The 20,066-nt window shown below is 44.6% G+C and overlaps 1 protein-coding gene across 2 annotated transcripts in view; it reads left to right on the plus strand.

Annotated features, from left to right (window-relative positions):
• Positions 1-834: 834 nt before the first annotated feature.
• shtn3 (shootin 3) overlaps positions 835-20,066 on the plus strand; it is a 136,215-nt gene continuing 116,983 nt past the window's right edge. For both annotated transcript variants that reach the window (XM_078550673.1, XM_078550674.1), the window contains exon 1: positions 835-1,118. In XM_078550673.1, the coding sequence (XP_078406799.1) occupies positions 954-1,118 (165 nt within the window). In that variant the 5' untranslated portion in view covers positions 835-953. The remainder of the gene's footprint in view (positions 1,119-20,066) is intronic.

A 20,066-nucleotide genomic window follows, 5' to 3' on the forward strand; every position in this document is an offset into this window, starting at 1 on the left:
TGTCACTTCTATGGCACATGTACAGTCAAGGATCACAGAATACAAAAAATATTGACCTCATTATAACCCAGTTTTCACATCTCCTTGTCAGCTCATCATTGTTGAATGATATTTAGTATGACAAACATTATTAGCTTTGGTATTTAACAGTCTCCCTTCTTGCCATATTCTCGATGGATAATAGTGAAACAATTGGTACTTTTAGAATAATTGCTGAGATTTTCAGAATCTATTTCCATCCCAAGAATATGCCTCTGTCAGGGATTTTCTGAGCTCTCTAAGGGCCCATTATTGTGCACCTTTCAAAATATACCTGATTTCCTTATTTACTGTACCTCATCGGTTGAAAGAATTCTTCCATGTACTCTGAATCCACAATGTTATAAAGTCAGGGTAAGAGAAATTTGCAGGATCATTGCACGGTTTTCTTTTATTCATTCTTGCTGTTATTGAGAATAAGCAGAAGAACCAGAAGTCTGTGTGTAACAGGAATGGGAATGTTGAAGAAAATGCAGTCTATAATTTCACAAGGCAGACAGTATCCATGAAGCAGTAATGAATTAAATATCTGAAAATGAATGAACATGTCACCAGCCATTCCCTCTTTGGAACTGAATCTGGTTTTATTTAATGGGGAGGAATTGTCCTATGAGGATGCATCGTGGTATCTAGAGCAGCTGTTGGGTAAATTATATGATGTATCAGTTGTACAATGCGGGAGAGAGACTGATTAATGCCATTGAATTGTGCTCATTAATAGAAATGGGGGAGGGAGCTCCTGTTCAGAATGCGTCAACGTGCAGTCCACAAGGAATCCCAGGAGATTATGTTTTTGGGGTGGGGAGGGGGGGTGGAGTTGGCAGGCGGGTAGGGGGATGGGGGTTGGTGGGAGGGAGCCATTCCCTCTGATAGGGGGCAGCTATTATCAAATGGCAGAGTAGAAGAAATTGCTGATGCACTACACATGCTCAGTGTGTTCTCTGCTGTCTCATGCAGCTGCCGGCTGCAGTCTGTTCTGGTCGTGGCTCGCTATCATGCTGCCTTGCCCCTCCACCCCAGCTATCAGAGAGGAACAGGAGGAGGAAGAACAGAATGAAACTGGGAAAATGAAAGTGGAGGTAGGTTAAAATGAGATTATGTAGTCTGCTTGTCCTATCTCCAACAATAGGATTACATGTTGTTTAATATCTTGGAGACCTCAGCCTGGCATTGTATAAAAATATCCTTTTATTACAATACGGTAATTACTATATGTAGTAATGGTTCAGGAAAACGATAGCATCTGATCTGCTTACACATTAAACACATAATATATTAATATTTCTTGTTTTACCTGGTTCCTCATATTCTGTCAATGAATGAAAGGCAGCTCATTTTATATTCTTTCAGCTAACACTGCCTTTAATGTCTACAGTTTTTAACATTTTTTGTAAGCAAAATGAATGTTGAAAATCAAAAATTATTTGGGAAATGTTAATGTTTTGCAGCATTGAATATTTTCCATTTCAATAACAAGGACAGATTGAGTTACTTCGGAAGGTTGATTAAGGTGTGTACCAGGGAGTCGGCTGCCTGGCTGGCCAGTCTCCCTCTGGCAAGTGCTGGATACAGCACTTTAATCTGGACAGGCTGGCTGCCTTTGAGAGACTCTCTGCAAAGACCTTGGGACTGAAAATATAGATCCCCATTTGAGGGTGGGGTGGGGAGGAGAGGGTGTATGAGGAAGGATACGAATAGGGAAAAGAAGGCAGCTAGACAGAATTCTTATTCACCAAAAAACAAGACACTGCATCTGTGAGTAAATCCTGGTCAAATGAAAATGTTTTCACAAAATAACTGATGAGAATTAAAGATTTTTTTAAAAAAGGCCAGGGCTCTTTTACTTTTGTTCTCTTGATTCCTTCCTCCTCTTGATAGGAGGAAAATCATTCCCTAATTGGCAGCCATATAAACTACACACTGTTAAATAATTATTTGATACTTACATTTATACCTTTAGAGGAAAGGGAACGAAAATGCATTCTCTGCCTACACAAATTCTAATTCAGGGAGTGGAGGTTTTCCCGTTCACCTCCAGCACTATTGCAATATATGCACTTTCTAGACGATTTTTTTTCTTCATTAAGAGGTGTTTCTTTTCCAAGTTTATGGTCAATCTTACAGGTTACAATACAAAGGGAGCAGCTTTGATCCCAGCTGCTGCATTAGCCAGAGGCTGGGCAACCAGTGTGGTGAAACAGTCATGTTCAGGCTTCTGTATTTAAGTGCTGGGGGCAATGGGGCCACTTTCTATTGTAAAGGTTTGTTATTCAGGTGTCAGGTGGGTTGGGGGGTGGTTGGGGGGGTTGGTGGCAGGGGATGCTGTGCTTGTTGAATAGCAGTGAATATTCTGCCTATTGCCCTTTTTATATTTTAAAGTAATATAAACATATGGACACACAGCTAGGAATCTTATCTTACTGTAACCTTCAACTCCTTCATTCCGAATTGTTTTTTGTAGCTTTCAAGTCATTACATAGAATTACATAGAATTTACAGGACAGAAGCAGGTCATTCAGTCCTTTGATCACCACAAGCTTCCTCCCACCTACTTCATCTAACCTATCAGCATACACTTCTATTCCTTTCTCCCTCACACACTTGTGAGGTTCCTCTTAAAGCCATCCATGCGATTTACCTTACCTAATCCATATAGTAGTGAGTTACACATTCTGTCCTCTGTCTGAGTACAGAGGCTTCACCTGAATTCCCTACTGGATTTATTAGTGACTGTCTTATATTTATGAACTGACAAGCCAAATGTCTTCTCTACGTCTACCCAATGAAATCCTTTCATAATCTTAAAGACCTCTATCGCATTACCCTTGTCTTTTCTGGAGAAAAGAATGACAGCATGTTCAGTATTTCCTGATAGTTATAACCTCTCAGTCCTGGTATCATCCTTGTAAATTTTTTTTGTATTTCTCCAGTGTCTCTATATACGTTTTGTCATATCAATATCAGAACTAAGCACAACATTTCTATCAGTCCTTAACAAACTTTTATGTTCCTTTAAGTGAAATTCTAGAAACCTGTGATATGTGATCTAAGTCTCAAAATTTGTATTGTTAAATCTTGTTACTGTAGATTAGCTGGAACTTCTAGACTGTTTTCCTGGGTCTGCCTCTGGTCATGTTTAGCAGCATAGCCATCAAGTATGCTGGGCACCAGGCACCTAGGATAGGTGAGAAGCTGTTCGAGGGGACTGGGTATGATGTTAAAAGACTGATTTTTCACCAATAAGATCTCAACCTCTCTCTCTGCCAACAGCAAACCTAGTCTGGGGCAGCCTTAACTCAATTACTAGTGGACATGATCTCACAACACCAGCCTACCCACAGCTGGCAATCTAACTCAAAAGTATTAAATTGATATAGTAGGATGCACTCTTCTGAGGTTAATGGAGTTGGTAACCTAGTAATTACTGTATGGGGCGTTAATGTATGAATGCTTGCCATGTTAATCTGACAATCCTCCGTTGTTTTAATGGCAGCATTAACCCATGGTAGAATTAATGTCCATTAAAATAATAATATAGGGCAATGGTTACTTTAAGCATTTGCCAGCTAATAATGCAAAAGAAGCAATTTCTGGGCTAATGTTATCCACAGCATACTCAGTGAGTTCTTATAATTCAATATCTTCTTTCAGCAAAGATAACTTCCTGGCAATGTCTTCTTAAAAATACACATAAGTGGGACACAAGCCAGGCTGCATACTTGACAACTCCCCTGGCCAGTGTAGCAACTACAGAACACATTTTCCTCAAAGCCGAGATATTCTTGAGCTCCGGGTACGTGCTAGGGGTTCATATAGGGATATTGCCCATCCCCAACCCACAATTCAAACTAAATAGGCAAATAAATGTTGGGCTCAGCGTGTATAAATTCCTTGCATCTGCTCCCGCTACACACCATGAATGTAAAAGTGGAAAATCACCCCGATAATGATTACCAGTCAATACAATGGACAGAATTGATTATTAAATCTCCCTTTCAAAACAAAATGTGAGTCTGCGTTTTCTCCCTTTTTGTGTAATTTAGACTCAAATTGCTATTGACGGGCTTTAGAAAGACTCAAATGGAAGTTTACCCTATTTTACAAAGTTAACTCATTACTATAGCTGCAGGTGCAAATTTAGACAGATACAGAGAACCCACTTGTAGTGAGAGGAAAAAAGTTAAGCGTGAGTGAAATTTTAAGAAGAGCATCAGGATATATCCACAAAATTCCCCAAAACCTTTGAAAAGACCCAAAAGTCATCGCAACCAAGTAATAGCTTTTGTCAAACTGAAGGGGCAAAGGCCAAAGAAATGACAAATAAAAGTGGAAGGGAATGAAATCCAATGTGCAGACATGAGTTTGCAGACAAGTGTTAGAGCAACCCCGCAGCAAAAAAAACCCTGTTTGAAGTGGAGTTGATGGTGTTTAAGGTAGTTGTGAGGAGGGTTTCTAAACGTGGATGTTTTAAAATAAAGCAAGTGTTCGAAGTGAATGCTCCCAACACTGTTGCTCACCTTTACCATCGCTGGGTCAAAATCCTGGAACTCCCTCCCTAACAGCACACCACACAGAGTACTTACACCACACAGAGTGCAGCAGTTCAAGAAGGCAGTTCACCACCACCTTCTCAAGGGCAATTAGGGATGGGCAACAAATGCTGGCCTAGCCAGTGATGCTCACATGCCATGAATGAATAAGAATAAAGCTATAACTTCTCTTTCATACAAATGTCTGTATTGCTCAACCTAGTCAGAGACAACTATGGCAAGCATCTCTCTCTTAATTTGTGATGTTAGATTTCGGAAGTCAGTTACAGCTCCATCATGGGTATCTAACCATTGTCATTCAGCACCTTTCCCTTTCAAGCATCTAAGCGGTTCAGTTACAATCAATGTTGTAGCTTTGAAATATAGACAGCAGTATTTAAAAAATGTTTGACTGAATAAAGACCATTTCATTTAAGTATCTCAGGATACTTTCTTTGGAATTATTTTCTACCCATCAGATGTTAACAAGAGACCCACACAGAGCTTTTAGTTAAACCACAAAATGAACTTTATTTTGTTTGCTTCAAGTTTACCTCACATGCTGCCTCAAACAGGGTACTGAGATTCTTACTGTGCTCTGCTATATTACTTTAACATCTCTTAACATAGCTCTTATGCGATAAACTAAAACACTATCTACAATGACTTCTACTCCTAGAAGACCCTCAGGAGATTGAAGCATTTGCCTTTGCTACTTCATTGAATCCAATATAATTCCAGAAGAAATGATCAGTCACCTTCAAACCTTTCAGCTATTGAAGGTCATCAAGAGGCTTGATACTTTGTCCTGTTTAATTTGCCAGAACCCAACTTTGGCATCTAGTGGAGAAAAATGTGGTAATATAGCTGTTGGTGGTGGATAGTGAGACTTCCTAATTATTCAATTGAAATCCTTAGGATTACACAGCTTGTTCAGCTTCATATCTGTCATCATACTTATACCATCCTTTTGGATGTTCTAAGTATAGTAGCCCCATGGCTGAACTTTCAACCTCATATCTGTGCTATCACTAAGACCACCTATTTCCACCTCTGTAACAATGGCAGACTCTGCTCCTGTCTCAACTTGTCTGTGCTGAAACCATCATTCGTGCCTTTGTTACCTCCTGACTTGACTATTCTAACGCACTCCTGGCTGGCCTCCCACATTCTACCCTGTGTAAACTTGAGGTCATCCAGAACTTTGCTGCCCATATCTTAACTCGCTGCAAGTCCTGTTTCCCTATCACCCCTGTGCTCACTGACCTATATTGGCTCCTGTGTCAAGCAGCATCTTTTCTCATTCTTGTTTTCAAATTCCTCTGTAGCCTCGCCCCTCTCTATCTCTGTAATCTCCTCCAGCTCCACAACCCTCCGACATACCTGTGCTTTTCTAGTTCTGCCCTCTTGTGCATTCCTAATTTTAATTGTTCCATCATTGATGGTTGTGCCTTTAGTTGTCTTGGTTCCAAGCTCTGGAATTTCCTCCCTACACATCCCTGCAGATTTACCTCATTTCTTTCCTTTAAGACACTCCTTAAAGTCTATCTCTTTGTTCTAGTTTGGTCATCTGACCTAATAATTCCTTATGTGGCTCAGTGTCATATTTTGTTTTATGATGCTCGTGTGAAGCACTTTGGGGTGTTTCATTATGTTAAAGGCAGCATTTAAATATACATTGTTATTGTACTGCACTACACCATGTGGTGAATTTTCAATACTGGGCCAGGAATCAGACACCTGGTTGAATTCCAGGTATTGACCCTGCGTCCAAGCTGTGTCACGACTACAATGCAATGTTTGAAGTAACCAGCTTAATTGGCCAGGAGACAAGCTCGGCACGAGTGCCTCCAGGGAGTGGGAGCTGCATACCTGACATCAACAACAAAGGTAAGCAGCAGCCATATTGGAAACTGTTGCTGCTTTACTGATTTAAGCAGGCAGCTCAAGGGAAGAATATGAATGTGCAACAATGTGGACAGTGGCCTTGCAGGAGAAGATAAGGACCAATGCTCATGCTGGCGCTAGCTGGTCCCACAAGTTTGTTTCCAAGACAACTGCAGAGAGATATATTTAGGCCCATGATGAACCCGACAACTTTGCACTCATGTGCACAAGACTGTTTGTCTCACCAGAAAAAAATTGAAAATGGCATTCAGGAACAACTGGGCCCTTAACAAGCTCCACAAGGAGCTTAAGGGACCGTTAATTGGCGGTGAGTGGGTTTCCCATTCCCTATCCCCCACCAGTCTTTTAAAAATTCAGTACCATTCCTGAGATGACCTCCAGAGCCATGATTTCCAAAACCCACCTGCACCAGGTTTGTACCCCATGGTGCTATGAAAGTCCTGGCTCATGGGTTCAAATTCCACAATGGCAAATTATGAAATTGAATTCAATATATCTGGTAAAAAGTGGGTTAGCAGCAGAAAAAAAGTGCTTTGGAAAGTTGAATTCTTGTTTAAAGGAGCTCAATTGGTTCAGTAATGTCCTTCAGGGAAGAGAACCAGCTACCTGTACCTATTCTGATCTATGCATGACTCCAGTTCCAAGTGATATGATTGATTCTTTATGTACTCAGGGCAACTAGAAATGTGTCATAAATTTTACCTTGAAGAGGGTGCAGAGAAGATCTATGCGAATGCTAGCAGACATGAGGTAATTCAGTTACGTGGAGAGACAAGTGATGCTTGGATTGTTTTTCTTAGAGCAAAGAATCTAGGTTATGAGGGGCTTTGATAGAGCAGACAGGAAGAAACTCTTTCCACTGGCAAGATGATTAGTAATCAGAGGACACAGATTTAAAACAATTGGCGAAAAGTATGAGAAAGTTGTTTGCACAGAAAGTTGTATGATCTGGAATGTACCGCCTGAAAGGGTGGTGAAAGCAGATACAGGTAGAGTACCTCGAACCCAGCAGCCTCAGGACTGAGTCCGTGCCAAATTTTGCAACTTGCTGGCTTTCAGAAAACTAACCAGGACACCTTCATTCAAATCAGAACACCTTCATTCATTGAGTAGGGGATGCAGGAAAACTAACTGAAATGATTGCAAAGCACCTTAGGTTAATAGCCATGTTGCTGCTGATATTAATTCACTTCTCACGCTTTGGATTTAGTAACTCTTTCATGCCTCCTCCACTTCCCTGTTTAAAATGAGAAAAGATCAATCAAACTGAAATCACAGAATCATAGAATTTTAACAGCATAGAAGGAGGCCATTCAACCCATTGTGTCTGCACCAGCTCTCTAAATGATCATTATAACCTAGTACCATTGTCCTGCCTTTTCCCCATACCCCTGCACATTTTCCTATTCAAATAATCATCTTATGCCCTCTTGAATGCCTCAATTGAACCTGCCTCTACCATGCTTCCAGGCAATGCATTCCAGACCTGAACCAGTCGTTGTGTGAAAAAGTGTGAAAAATTATCTTAAAACTACTCTGTAGTTGTAATTGAAAATTATTTGCTTTTTATTCATGCAAGATTTTGCAGTATTCTTTCATAACTCCCTTCGAACTGACCTGGGTCAGCTGCAAGAAGGCAACTGTAACTACAAGAGCAGGTCAGAGGCTGGGAATTCTGTGGTGAGTAATGCACCTCCTGTCTCCCCAAATGTAGATGTCCACCATCTACAAGGCACAAGTCAGGAGTGTGATGGAATACTCTCCACTTGCTTGGATGAGTGCTGCTCCAACAACACTCAAGAAGCTTGACACCACCCAGGACAAAGCAGCCCACTTGAATAGCACCCCATCCACCACCTTCAACATTTACTCCATCCACCACTGACTCACAGTGGCAGCAGTGTGTACTGTCTACAAGATCCACTGCAGGAACTCAACAAGGCTCCTTAGACAGCACTTTCCAAACCCGTGAACACTGCCACCAAGAAGGACAAGGGCAGCAGATGCAGGGGAACACCACTACCTGCAAGATCCCCTCCAAGCCACACACCATCCTGATTTGGAACTATATCGCCAATCCTTCACTGTAGCTGGGTCAAAATCCTAGAACTCCCTATAACAGCACTGTGGGTGTTACTAATATCCCATGGACTGCAACAGTTCAAGAAGGCGGCTCACCACAACCTTCTCATGGGCAATTAGGGATGGGCAAGAAACGCTGGCCTAAACATCAATGCTCACACCCTGTGAAAGAATAAAAAATGTACCCATGGAACTTAACAGCTTTTGGGAATCAAGCGCATTGTTTGAATTTAAGCCTGTGGGCTTCTATTTGGGTGGCCTTAATGGCATCAAAACTCAAAACAATTACCCTGTACTGTACCAAAGTAGACAAATGTACTGATCCCAAGTAGAATATATAGCTAAATATTCTACCTCATTGGATTCTACAAGAGTCTTTTGTTCTCCCTGGATGAGTGCAACCATCCCTGCCACATCTGCACTGGGTTGGGTGGGGTCAAGGTTCGCTAGAACGTAGGAAGGTCAGACGTGAAGCAGCCCAGTACTGGGCAACCCCCTGAACTTTTCTGAGCTTGGTTGGGTGAGGTGTGGGGAAAAAAATGTCCAGTTTTCAGACAGCACTGGTGGCTGGATTTGAGGCACTCTGTCTGAACAATAGTAATTCTCAAAAGAGTGATGGATATACCTTTAAAAAGGGGGAAATTACATGGTCATGGGGAAAGAGCAGAAGAGTCTTTCAAAGAGCTGGCATATGCCATGTGCTCCTAATCCAGACATGATGAGCCTTCTGAGCGATCATGTCTACCCACTGTATGGATTTACTCACAGGCACCCGCTTCTGTTGCAACCAATTCAATGCAACCACCAGTTTCTCCAGTCAGTTTATTTTAATGTGTTGATAGTTTTCTTGTAAGTAAGTGCTTCCTCAGATTACTTATTGTTAATAATATTATACATAATAGTATATCAGCTCCCAGCAGATTTCAATTATGACTCATTTCTGAACTCAACTATGTTGGAACATCTTTATCTACAAGTTGAAACCCATGGTTGGATCTAACTCCTTCTTTGGTGGTTCAGTCAACATTGAAAATTATGAAATAAATTTAACTTAACCGCTTCTTTGGAGATGGAAATTTCCCATAGCATTCACTTGCTCTTTGAGAAGATTGCAAACATCTGTACAACCTAACCTAACAGCTACATTATCATTGTTCTGCATTGCTAGGCACATTTTAAAATAGTTTTTTCATATTCGCCACTGCTTCAACTGGCACGTATTTTTATAACCTGGTCTATAGGCACAGCTAATAATAAATGAATAACACTTGCATTTATATTACACGGTACAACACTGAGACATGTTAATGTACCTCAGCCATTCTGTGCCAGTAATGTCACAGAAAGAGCAAGAATCACCACTTAAAGCATGACACTGTGTCTGGTGCTTGTGAAGGATGCCCTAGCAAGGAATCACTTGTCTTTTAAGAAAGGAGGAGAGGAAACTGGTTGAGAAAATCAATGAATGAGTGTCAAACTGAGGCTTGGCCATATGCCCTGGTTCTTTGAAACAAAGAACCAGTGTATCGTGTTTAAAAAATAATCAATTAACAGAGTTTCAGGGTTTATTAGAGAATTTTTGCTATTTTCTTAAGGGAAGTCTCTAACTTCTGTAGAGCTGACTTTACAGCTGCTTCCCAGTGGGAATAAAGGAGACACTGCTTAATTGCACTGCTTGCATGCCTCCAGGAGTGGATTAGGAGCAGAGTGTTGTCTGGCTGTTAATCTCAATGAAGCAATATTGTTAAGCTGGTGGTTGTTATTGAAAATTCTCAGGAGAAAAGATCTAGGAGTTGGTCTTGGGGGAAGAAGGTTGAGGGGCTGTGTGGAGGTGAGGGGTGTGGGGAGGGAGTCAGGTGTTGACTGCAACTTTGCCCTACCTAACACACACCTGAGCCATATTCTTTCCCTTGCCGACCAACAGCACATGATACAACCCCATTTTCTTCATGCTTTTCACATCCAGCAGAGCTGGGGTTTCCTGCAGCAAACATGCCTTTTGTGTGGTTGGATCATTAGCATAACCAGGGGAACTAGATGTGATGCATCAAGTACAAGTACCCCGGTGGATGTCGACCCAATATTCAGAGGCGCCATAGCTCTGGTCTATTCTTTTTGACTGCACTCGACAGGCAGCCAGCCTGTGCCATAGCTTTTTGCTCCCTCCAAACAGAGACAAACAACCCAGCAGTAATAGAAATATCACCAGAATTCCCCTCCCAAATAAGAAAACATTCAACTGGCTCTGACACAATGAAATTGTTTGGAGTCAATAGTGCAGGGGCTCAGCTGAAGCTCAGCTGACAGGAAAATTTACTCCATGGAGAAAAAACTTAAATTTACACCGTTTTTCACAGCCTTAGGACATCTAAGACACTTCACAGCCAGTTAAATAATTTTGAAGTGTGGTTGCTATTGCAGGGAAATGTTGCAAGCAATTCCCACAAACAACAATGATAAATGAACAAAATATCTATCTTTTCTGATGTTGCATAAGGAATTAACGTTTGCCAAAATACTGGAAGAATTACACTGCCCTTCTGAGAGGGCAAACAAACACTTGTTTAATGTCTCATCGAAAAGATGGTGCCTGTGACAATGCAGCACTCCCTCAGCAGTGCAGTGAAGTGCCCATCTAGATTAGGTGCTCAAGTCCTAGAGTAGCCTTGAGTCCGTGACCTTCTGACATGGAGGCTGGTATGCTCCCACTGAACCAAATCACACACTGCTGAGTTCTCCTGTCCTGATTTCATGGGAGAAAAAACAAGATGAAAAGCTGTCTGGAGACAATGATTTTCATGGTGGGGCCTGGAGGGAGGGGGAGTTGGCGTGGTGGGGGACATGGAGAAGGAGTCAGCTATGGGTGGTGCTACTCCTCAAACTCACAGTCTAATGAGGTCAAGTTGGTTTGACCTCTCCTGCAAGGAAATGTTAATGAAGGGGTAATTCTCTGAACTTGTGCTCCTTCATGCAGTAACAGTGCATATTGTAGATTCAGGCAAGCATTACAGATGACTTTCTTACCATCATAGGAAATGATACTGGAACATCATGCTTATGCCTAAGTTTTAGATGTATGCACCTGGCAGGCAAGGTTCTCCAATGAGGCAAAACACTGGCAATCTGCTCCTGTAAACATCTGTAAGCATTTACATCAGAAATTTACAAACTGTATCAACAGACAGCCAAAAGCCTTCACCCTATCCACTTGAGTAGTAACTATTATGGTTTGATTACTATTGAGAAGGAATTCTTTATTTCGTTCAAAGAAGCCTACCTCTACTGAAAGTGAAACACGACTATAACCATATAGTGTTCCTATGATTTTTGTTTCCTACTTGGTTTAGTGGGAGTAACCAGAGGCTTGATTAAAATATCTTGTAAAGAACTACAAAGATAGTAGCCCCCTTATTGTTTTTGGAGCAGATTAAGTTTTGAAAAGGCGAGTTGCCTGCTGTTAGATTCTTGCTGTTCATTTTCTGCTTCTGTATAATTGCCTCATTTTCTATATAAATTCATACTTAGGTTTAGCCTGAATGATTGATCTGATAGTTTGAAATCTGCTGCATTTTGGAATGGTGTTATAACACAGCAGTTGGTAAAGGCTGAGTTGTTTAAACCCCAGAGGGAAACTTGAACAACTATCATAACTTGTATTTTCAATTGGTATGTTTGAGATGCAGCTCTGAATTCAGGGAAAGACCACTGAGCCTCAAGAAGTTTTTTTATATAAAACTAAATTAAACATTTATTAAATTAATGACAAATTTAACACATACACATGGCTACAAATTACTATCATAATAACTTTTAAACAAATCCCCAAATTAATCACTCCCAAGTAAATTTCCACCAAGGCAACAGTAACCCATAGGGGAAAATTTTTAGTTCGGTGGGCAGGTACGCACCCAGCCTGACCAAGTATAAAATGATGTACGAAGGCGTCGGGTGACTATCCCCGCATCATCACGCACTCACGTGATATTTCAGTCTGCGGGCACGCACCGGAGTTGGCAGCACGCCCACCGATAATTGAAAGGGCTATTAAGGCCATTAAAGTCACAATTGAAAGAAATTGAAACTTAACGGTTGGCGGGCAGGCGAAAAGGCCAAGCGGCCTTTGCATTTTTTAGGATAAGGTTTATAGCAGCAAATAAAAGGAAAATAAAAATTTTTAAGTTTCATTTATAAAATGTCCCTGCTCGTGTGACAGAGTCACATGAGGGCACATGTTTCATAACATTTTTAAAATCTTTATTTTTTTATTTTGAAAGCTGTTCATTTCCCTGAGGCAGCTTCGTGCCTCATGGAGCTTTTCCAGCGTGCACCCCGTGTGTATGCACGAAGTTCACGCTTGCCCTCCCCCCTCTCACACCACACCCCGCACCCCCACAGGCAGCACTGAGTGCTGCCTCTCCTGTTTCACGCTGGGCGGGCCTCAATTGGGCCACCAGTGTGAAATCACGGTCTGACTCCGTCAGGCTTCCTGACCGTCCCCACCCACCCCCACTAAACCTGCCGGATGAGGGCAAAATTCTGCCCATAGACTTTAAACAGACACGAGGCAAAGCACATTTGACCTTATGCATTCAAAATAAGGTTCCTCACAACTTGGTTCAGTTGAGGGCTTACAGGCTGCTTAGATCTTAAATGCCTCTGCCTTACACACAATTTCCTTTCCCTCTTTATACCTAGCTTCCCCTTTAAATGTAAATTTTCCATGGTATCACTAGGCTTTTCTTCACATCTTCTAACAATAACATTTTCAACCCACTAATTTTATTAGTAATATAAACACATTGCTTGGCATCTCCCAGCTAGGTGTAGGATTTTACTCCCACTCTTGAATGCTTTATTCAACAAGTGCAAATTTACACTTTACCTTCTATCCTCCTTACTGTTTGCCCAATTAACATCTCAAACTACTATACATCACTATACAGACTAGCTGTCTTTAATCTAATTAAGACACGCACAATTAAACACACAGGCCAGGATTTTCCAGTCATCGGGTGGGCTTGGTGGGAGCGGGCAGGGGTGGACGTGGAGTCGACCGCTGCCCATGATCAGCTCTGCACCGCCATTTTGCGTGGGCGGGCCAATTAAGGCCCGCCCTGCGTGGATCGCGAACGGTAGCGCTGAGTGCTACCTGTGCGGGCGGGGGGAGGAGGCAGAGTTGGGTCCAGTGCTCTTTCGCACGTGCACGTGAAAGAGCGCTTCAATCTCCCTGAGGCAGCTAACTGAAGCACTTTTTAAAAAAACATATAAGGACATTAAAAATTTAATGAAACATGTCCCCTCATATGGCTGTGTCACATGAGATGGGACATGTTTTTATTTTATTTTCAAAATAAAGTTTTTATTTCATCAGTATTAGCTTTAGGAAACCTCATCCCGCCCACGGATGAGGTTTCCTAAAAAAGGTAAAGGCCGCTTTGCCTTTTCGCCTACCTGCCAACCGTAAGGTTGGACGGGCAGCGTAAAGTTCAACTTAATTACCTAGTTAATGGCCTTAACAGGCCTTTTAATTATCGGTGCGTGTGCAGCTGACTCCGGTGCGCACCCGCCGAATGAAATATTGCGCGAGTTCATGATGACGTCGGGACGCACGCTTGATGTCATCGCATGTCATTTTACGTTCCGGCGTATTGGGCGTGTTGGGCACACCAAATGTAAAATTCTGCCCATAGACACAGACCCCACTAGAACTCTATTTTAAAAATAATTTTCAGTCACATTATAGACATTAATATTTCTTCATGTCAAATGGACAGAAGAATGTGATGGACAGCCCAAATAGTGTCCAGTGCATAATACAGTCAAAAAGTACTGTGTTGTCTCCTTCATGTCACTTCTAAGTCTGCAAATTTCAGTGAAGTATATGTGGGTTTGTTTATGGAAAATGCATTTTTGGTGTGACCACAGCTAAGTATGTTGAAAGTGTCGGAATTGTAACAAGACTCTTGTGTAATATACTGTATGTATCGTAGCTTTCATGTGAAAATTTAGAGGTAATGGTGCCCACTGTCAATTAAGTGGCAGATTTTTACAAAACAATGTGTTGCCGAGTTTATATAAATGGAGTCGTATTGACGCTTCTAAAACAAGAAAAGCATTGACTTCCTAGATTATTTATGGGAATAATCCAGTATTGGCAATTGTTTTCACTAAATGGAGATAGCTGCATGATATCATCATGCATTGATAAAAGACTGTTGACAATCTCCTTAAATCAATTAATGACTTTTTTTCTCCTCTACCAATTTTCTCCCTTTTGCCTCCTCCCTTAAAACCTTCCTTCTTGCTGGGCTACATTTCTAGCTACCTCGACAACAGCTCCTCACACCCTGCTTCCTAAGGACTCCATCCCATTCTCTCAATTCCTCTACCTCTGTCACATCTGTTCAGCTGATGCCACTTTCCAAAACGGCCAATCTGACATGTCTTCCTTCTTCCTTAACCGAGGGTTCCGCCCAATTGTGGTTGACAGGGCCCTCAACCGTGTCCGACCCATCTCCCGCACCATTGCTTTCACCCCTTCCCTCCCTCCCAGAACCAGGGGTAGGGTCCCCCTTGTCCTCACTTTTCCCCCCACCAGCCTCTGCATTCAAAGGATCACCCTCTGCCATTTCCGCCAAGTCCAGCATGATGCCACCACCAAACACACCTTCCCTTCACTCTGCCTGTCAGCATTCCATAAGCACTGTTCCCTCCGTGACACTCTGGTCCACGTCTCCATCATCCCCAACTCCTCACCCCCTTCCCATACAAACGCAAAAGGTGCAACACCTGCCTCGTTACCTCCACCCTCCTTATCGTCCAAGGCCCCAAACACTCCTTTATTTATTTATTTTTGGGCAGCGCTTCACTTGCACCTCCTTCAATTTGGTCTACTGTATTTGCTGCTCCCAATGCTCCCTCTACACTGGGGAGACTAAAAGCAAACTGGGTGACCGCTTTACAAAATACCTTCAGTCAGTGCGCAAGCATGACCCAGGCCTTCCTGTCGCCTGCCATTTCAACACACCATCTTGCTCTCATGCCCACATGTCCGTCCTTGGCCTGCTGCAATGTTCCATTGAAGCTCAACGCAAACTGGAGGAACAGCAACTCATCTTCTGATTAGGCACTTTACAACCTTCCGGACTTAACATTGAGTTCAACAACTTCAGACCATGAGCTCTCTCCTCCATCCCTACCCCTTTTTTAATCCAATTGTTTTTCTTTTGTTTTTTTAATTTTAATCTTATTTATTTATTTTTATCCTTTTTCCCCAACACCCCACACCCCCCCACACAGGGTCATCTGTCACTGGTTTCTGTTTTGCTTTCACAGAGCACTGACCCTTGTTCTGCCATTAACACATGCTGCTCTGACCTTTATTGCCACTATCAGCACCTTTTTTAGTCTTTACCATAAACACTTCCTTTGTCTTATGTCCATGACACCTTTGTCAATCTCTCCTTAGCTCTCACCTATCCCTGACCTTCTATCTTGCTCCACCTACTCCACCCCCTCTTAAGCAGTATAAACTCCATTACATTTCTACTTCTCTTTATCTTTGAAGAAGAGTCATATGGACTCAAAGAGCAGAATTTTCCAGCTGGCATGTGGGGGCGGGCCTTGCACGGCTGCGTGTAAAATGACGCGCGGTGATGTCGGGCGAGCGTCCCAACATCACCATGCGCCATCATGATATTTCGTTGGGCGGGCGGGCGATGATGTCCGACGCGCGCCCACCATTAATTAACGGGCCACTTAAGGCCCTTGACTCATCAATCGACGCCGATTTTTCGGCGTCCGTGCAATCTTCGAGTCGGCGCATGGGGGCAACGGGCAGCAGGTAGGACACATTTGTATAAACCTCATCCATGGGCAGGATAAGAGGGCTCAGTGGGGTAGTGAGTGTGCTCCGTCAAATATTTATTTTTGAGAGTTTTTGAAACTTGCCAATGTGATCTGCAGTACTTCAAAACGCATACCAGCTGCTTTTTCTGGACTCCTAACCTTCAGGTCAGCACTCTGCAGTGAATAATCTTTTCTGGGCCTGCAGATTTCTGGAAGCCTTCCCTTAGCCTGGGAATGGGAGCTGAACTCTCCACTGGAGGCAGTTCCTCTGAGGAGGAAGGGAGAGCTAGAAGGGGAAGGAGGCCAAGAGTGCACATTCAGCCGTCAGGGGAGCCACCTTTGGGAGGACAGGTGCAGGCACAAAGGGCGCAAGGCCAAGAGGTAGTCCAAGGCGGAAGGGGCCGCAGAAGACGCCACTATCCTGCTGCCAGGGTATACAGGCAGCGAAGCAGCTACCTCAATATGTCTGAGGTGCAGTGCCGAAGGAGGCTCCGTCTCTCAAGAGAGTCAGTCAACTATATCTGTCAGATGATAGGGCCTGAGATCTCCCCTAACTGTGTGGGTGGACACCCCATGCCAGTGGCTCTGAAAGTCACAGCTGCCCTCAACTTCTATGCCTCTGGCTCCTTTGTGGTTTCTCCCAATCAGCTGCCCACACTTGTGTCAAGCAGGTTACAGGCGCGTGCATTGACCTTCATCCACTACTGTTGGGACTAGGCAAGCCAGACACACCGAGCCAGAGGCTTCGCGGCCATTGCTGGCTTCCCTTGCGTCCAGGGTGCTATAGACTGCACACATGTGTCCATCAAGGCGCCAGCAGGTAAGCCCGGTGCCTTCGTCAACAGGAAGGGCTTCCACTCCATGAACGTGCAGATAGTCTGTGATCACATGATGCTGATTCTACAAGTCTGTGCAAGGTACCCAGGCAGCTCCCACGACGCCTATATCCTCAGGCACTCCCAGGTGCCGGGGCTCTTCAGTGCTCCAACCTGGCTGGATGGATGGCTGCTTGGTGACGAGGGCTATCCCCTCAGAATGTGGCTCATGACGCCTCTCTGCCATCCAAGAACAGAAGCTGAGCAGCGGTATAATAGGAGCCACGTCTCCACAAGGGCTGTGGTGGAGAGAGCCATTGGTCTTCTCAAGATGCACTGGACTGCCCAGGGGGCGCACTCCAATACCCCCCAGATCGTGTGTCAGTGATAGTGGTTGCATGCTGTGCTCTCCACAATCTTGCGCTGGAAAGGGGGGACGCTGTGGACGATGAAGATGTCGACGCAGTGGCTGCAGATGCACACGATGAGTCCAGCAGTGAATTTGAGGATGAGCACTCACAGGGAAATGCTGAGGGGGTAGACGCTGACCCAGGCACACTCCAGGGATGCAGGGACACCCGGGAGGCTTTAATCCAATGAACCTTCAGATAGCATACCACAGATGGATCACCAGGACAAGCCTAGGCTACAGGCTTCATACTCGACACCTAAGTGCAAAATCTGCCAGATTAGGAATAGTCACTAAGGGCCTTGATAATAAAGCTAAATGTCCCACAAAGCACACATTACATTTTTAGAAACTATCCACATGTAGAAGAAAACAGGCACCTTCAGCCATGGTGACATATCTGAAATTAATATGTCAAGCAAACAAACTTATGCAAAAAAAAGACAATAGTGTTACAAATCAAAACAAATCATAAGGACCTCATCTCAGGCCAACACAAAAGCACCAGTGATAATCCCGTGGTGTGCCTAAGTTTCCTTATGTTTTCATTTCTGGGTGCTACGTCTTGGTGCTGACCCCTCGCTGGGAGTGGCATCTGAGACGGCCTGCTGACTCTGCTGTCCTGTTGGCATCGATGACCTTGGCGGTCGTCCTCTGGCCCGTGGAGCCTGTGCTGGCCCCACCTGGGAGGGAGCTGCCAGTTCCACAGCTGGCATCTCCCCAGTCGTCGCAGCCTCACTGGATGCTATGGTCACTGGGAGAGGGGTGGACGAGCTGCCACCCTCATCCAGAGCGCCCTGAGAGGAGCCCGCAGAGACGACAGGCAGCTGCTGCACTGATGTGAGGCCACTTTGGACCTCCTTGTCCACCGTGGATGGATGGGCACTGAGCTGGGAAAGTTGATGCCCAAACCATCTTCCACACTGGCACTGACCAGCTGAGATCAATGCCGATGTGAGGGCTTGCTGGTCCGAGCGCATCCCCAGGAAGCCCTGACGGGTCTCCTGGAGGAGCCTCTCCACGGGAGTTGCCACTCTATCCATGGAGGACACATGGTGCTCGGACATGTGGCTCATTGCTTCGGCGATCGTCCACATAGACTCCTCTACCACGGACACCAAGCCAAGCATCACCTCATGTATCTCCACCAGATGCTTCCTCACACTCGGCCGCATTTCCTGCACCTGCTGTGTCGCGGACGACTCCAGAGGCACATCATCAGGCACCGACTGAGCGTGTGCCTGGTCCCCTGCAGCCCCCCAACTGCTGGTGCCATGGACACTCTCTGTCTCTGCCAGCTCCTCCAGCAACTGTGAAGTGCCCTCACCACTGTGCCCCGGGACACTAGCCGATGTTCTAATTCCCACCGAGGTGCTAGTATCTGCGCTGGTCCCTGCCTCGCAGTGATGGTGTGACGCTGGTGAGACTTCAGGGCCCTCAGGTGTGAGAGGGGCATCGGCTGCTCCTCCTCCCGGCCCTCCTCAGCTGATGCTGGAGGGAAGAACAAGGACATTGGATCAGTTAACGTGGAGACAATGTCAATGTGCATCCCTGTCCCCCGGATCATTATGCACTCATCCCTCCAAAAGTAATGGTCAAGCCATGTTGCAAACTTCAATCACTGAACATTCAGCACTGCCATGGCTGCTGGGAGGACAATGGTGACCTCACTGCTGGGCATAAATGCCTGGCCTTGGCACCCCAGCCTCACTGACACCAGTGGACCTGGGCGCATGGCGCCTCTCCAGATTAAGGGCCTCCTGCTCCAAGTGGCTAAGAATGGCTAACTGCGCCTGGCTGCCGCCAGTCCTTGCACGTTCTGCTGTGTTATGAGCATTCTTCTCCTGAAAATGAGAGAAGAGCATTGATTAGTACAAATTCCACATGGACTCTCTCTGCGCACGGCCCACCCCAACCAGAGTGGGACCTATCAGGGCTCCAGTGCCTCCTCACCCGCTGCTGCTGAACACTCACACAAAGATGCTAGGCCTGTTCCCCGCCCCCCTCCTCTTGGCCACATGCTGTGTACATCACATTAGGCACCACACGGTCTAACCTTCCATAGCAAGGAGGCGCAAGCACGTGGAGGGCAGAGGACAGCAGATCGATCGGTGCCACGCCACCTTGAAGCTCCTCTCCCAGCATGTCATCATCCTCACTTGGACATGTCCTGCAGTTCAAACACAGCGCCCAGATGCAGCTCCTCCAGGTTGCCCCCAAACCAGTCACATGTTGCGGGGGCAAAACACATCTCCTCATCATTCAGGCTGACCTCAGCATGGGCAATATCTGCTGGCCCACCCAGCAAAGGACACATGCCGTCAATGATTCCATGCAGTCACTACACTCAGACTTGGGTGGGGGGGGGGTGGGGGTGTTGGTGGGCAGCAGGGGTGAAGCCCACCTGCTGGGTTAAGTGACCAATGCCAACATTTT

The sequence above is a fragment of the Cetorhinus maximus genome, chromosome 10 (genome assembly GCF_964194155.1).
Source record: "Cetorhinus maximus chromosome 10, sCetMax3.hap1.1, whole genome shotgun sequence".
Lineage (NCBI taxonomy): Eukaryota > Metazoa > Chordata > Chondrichthyes > Lamniformes > Cetorhinidae > Cetorhinus > Cetorhinus maximus.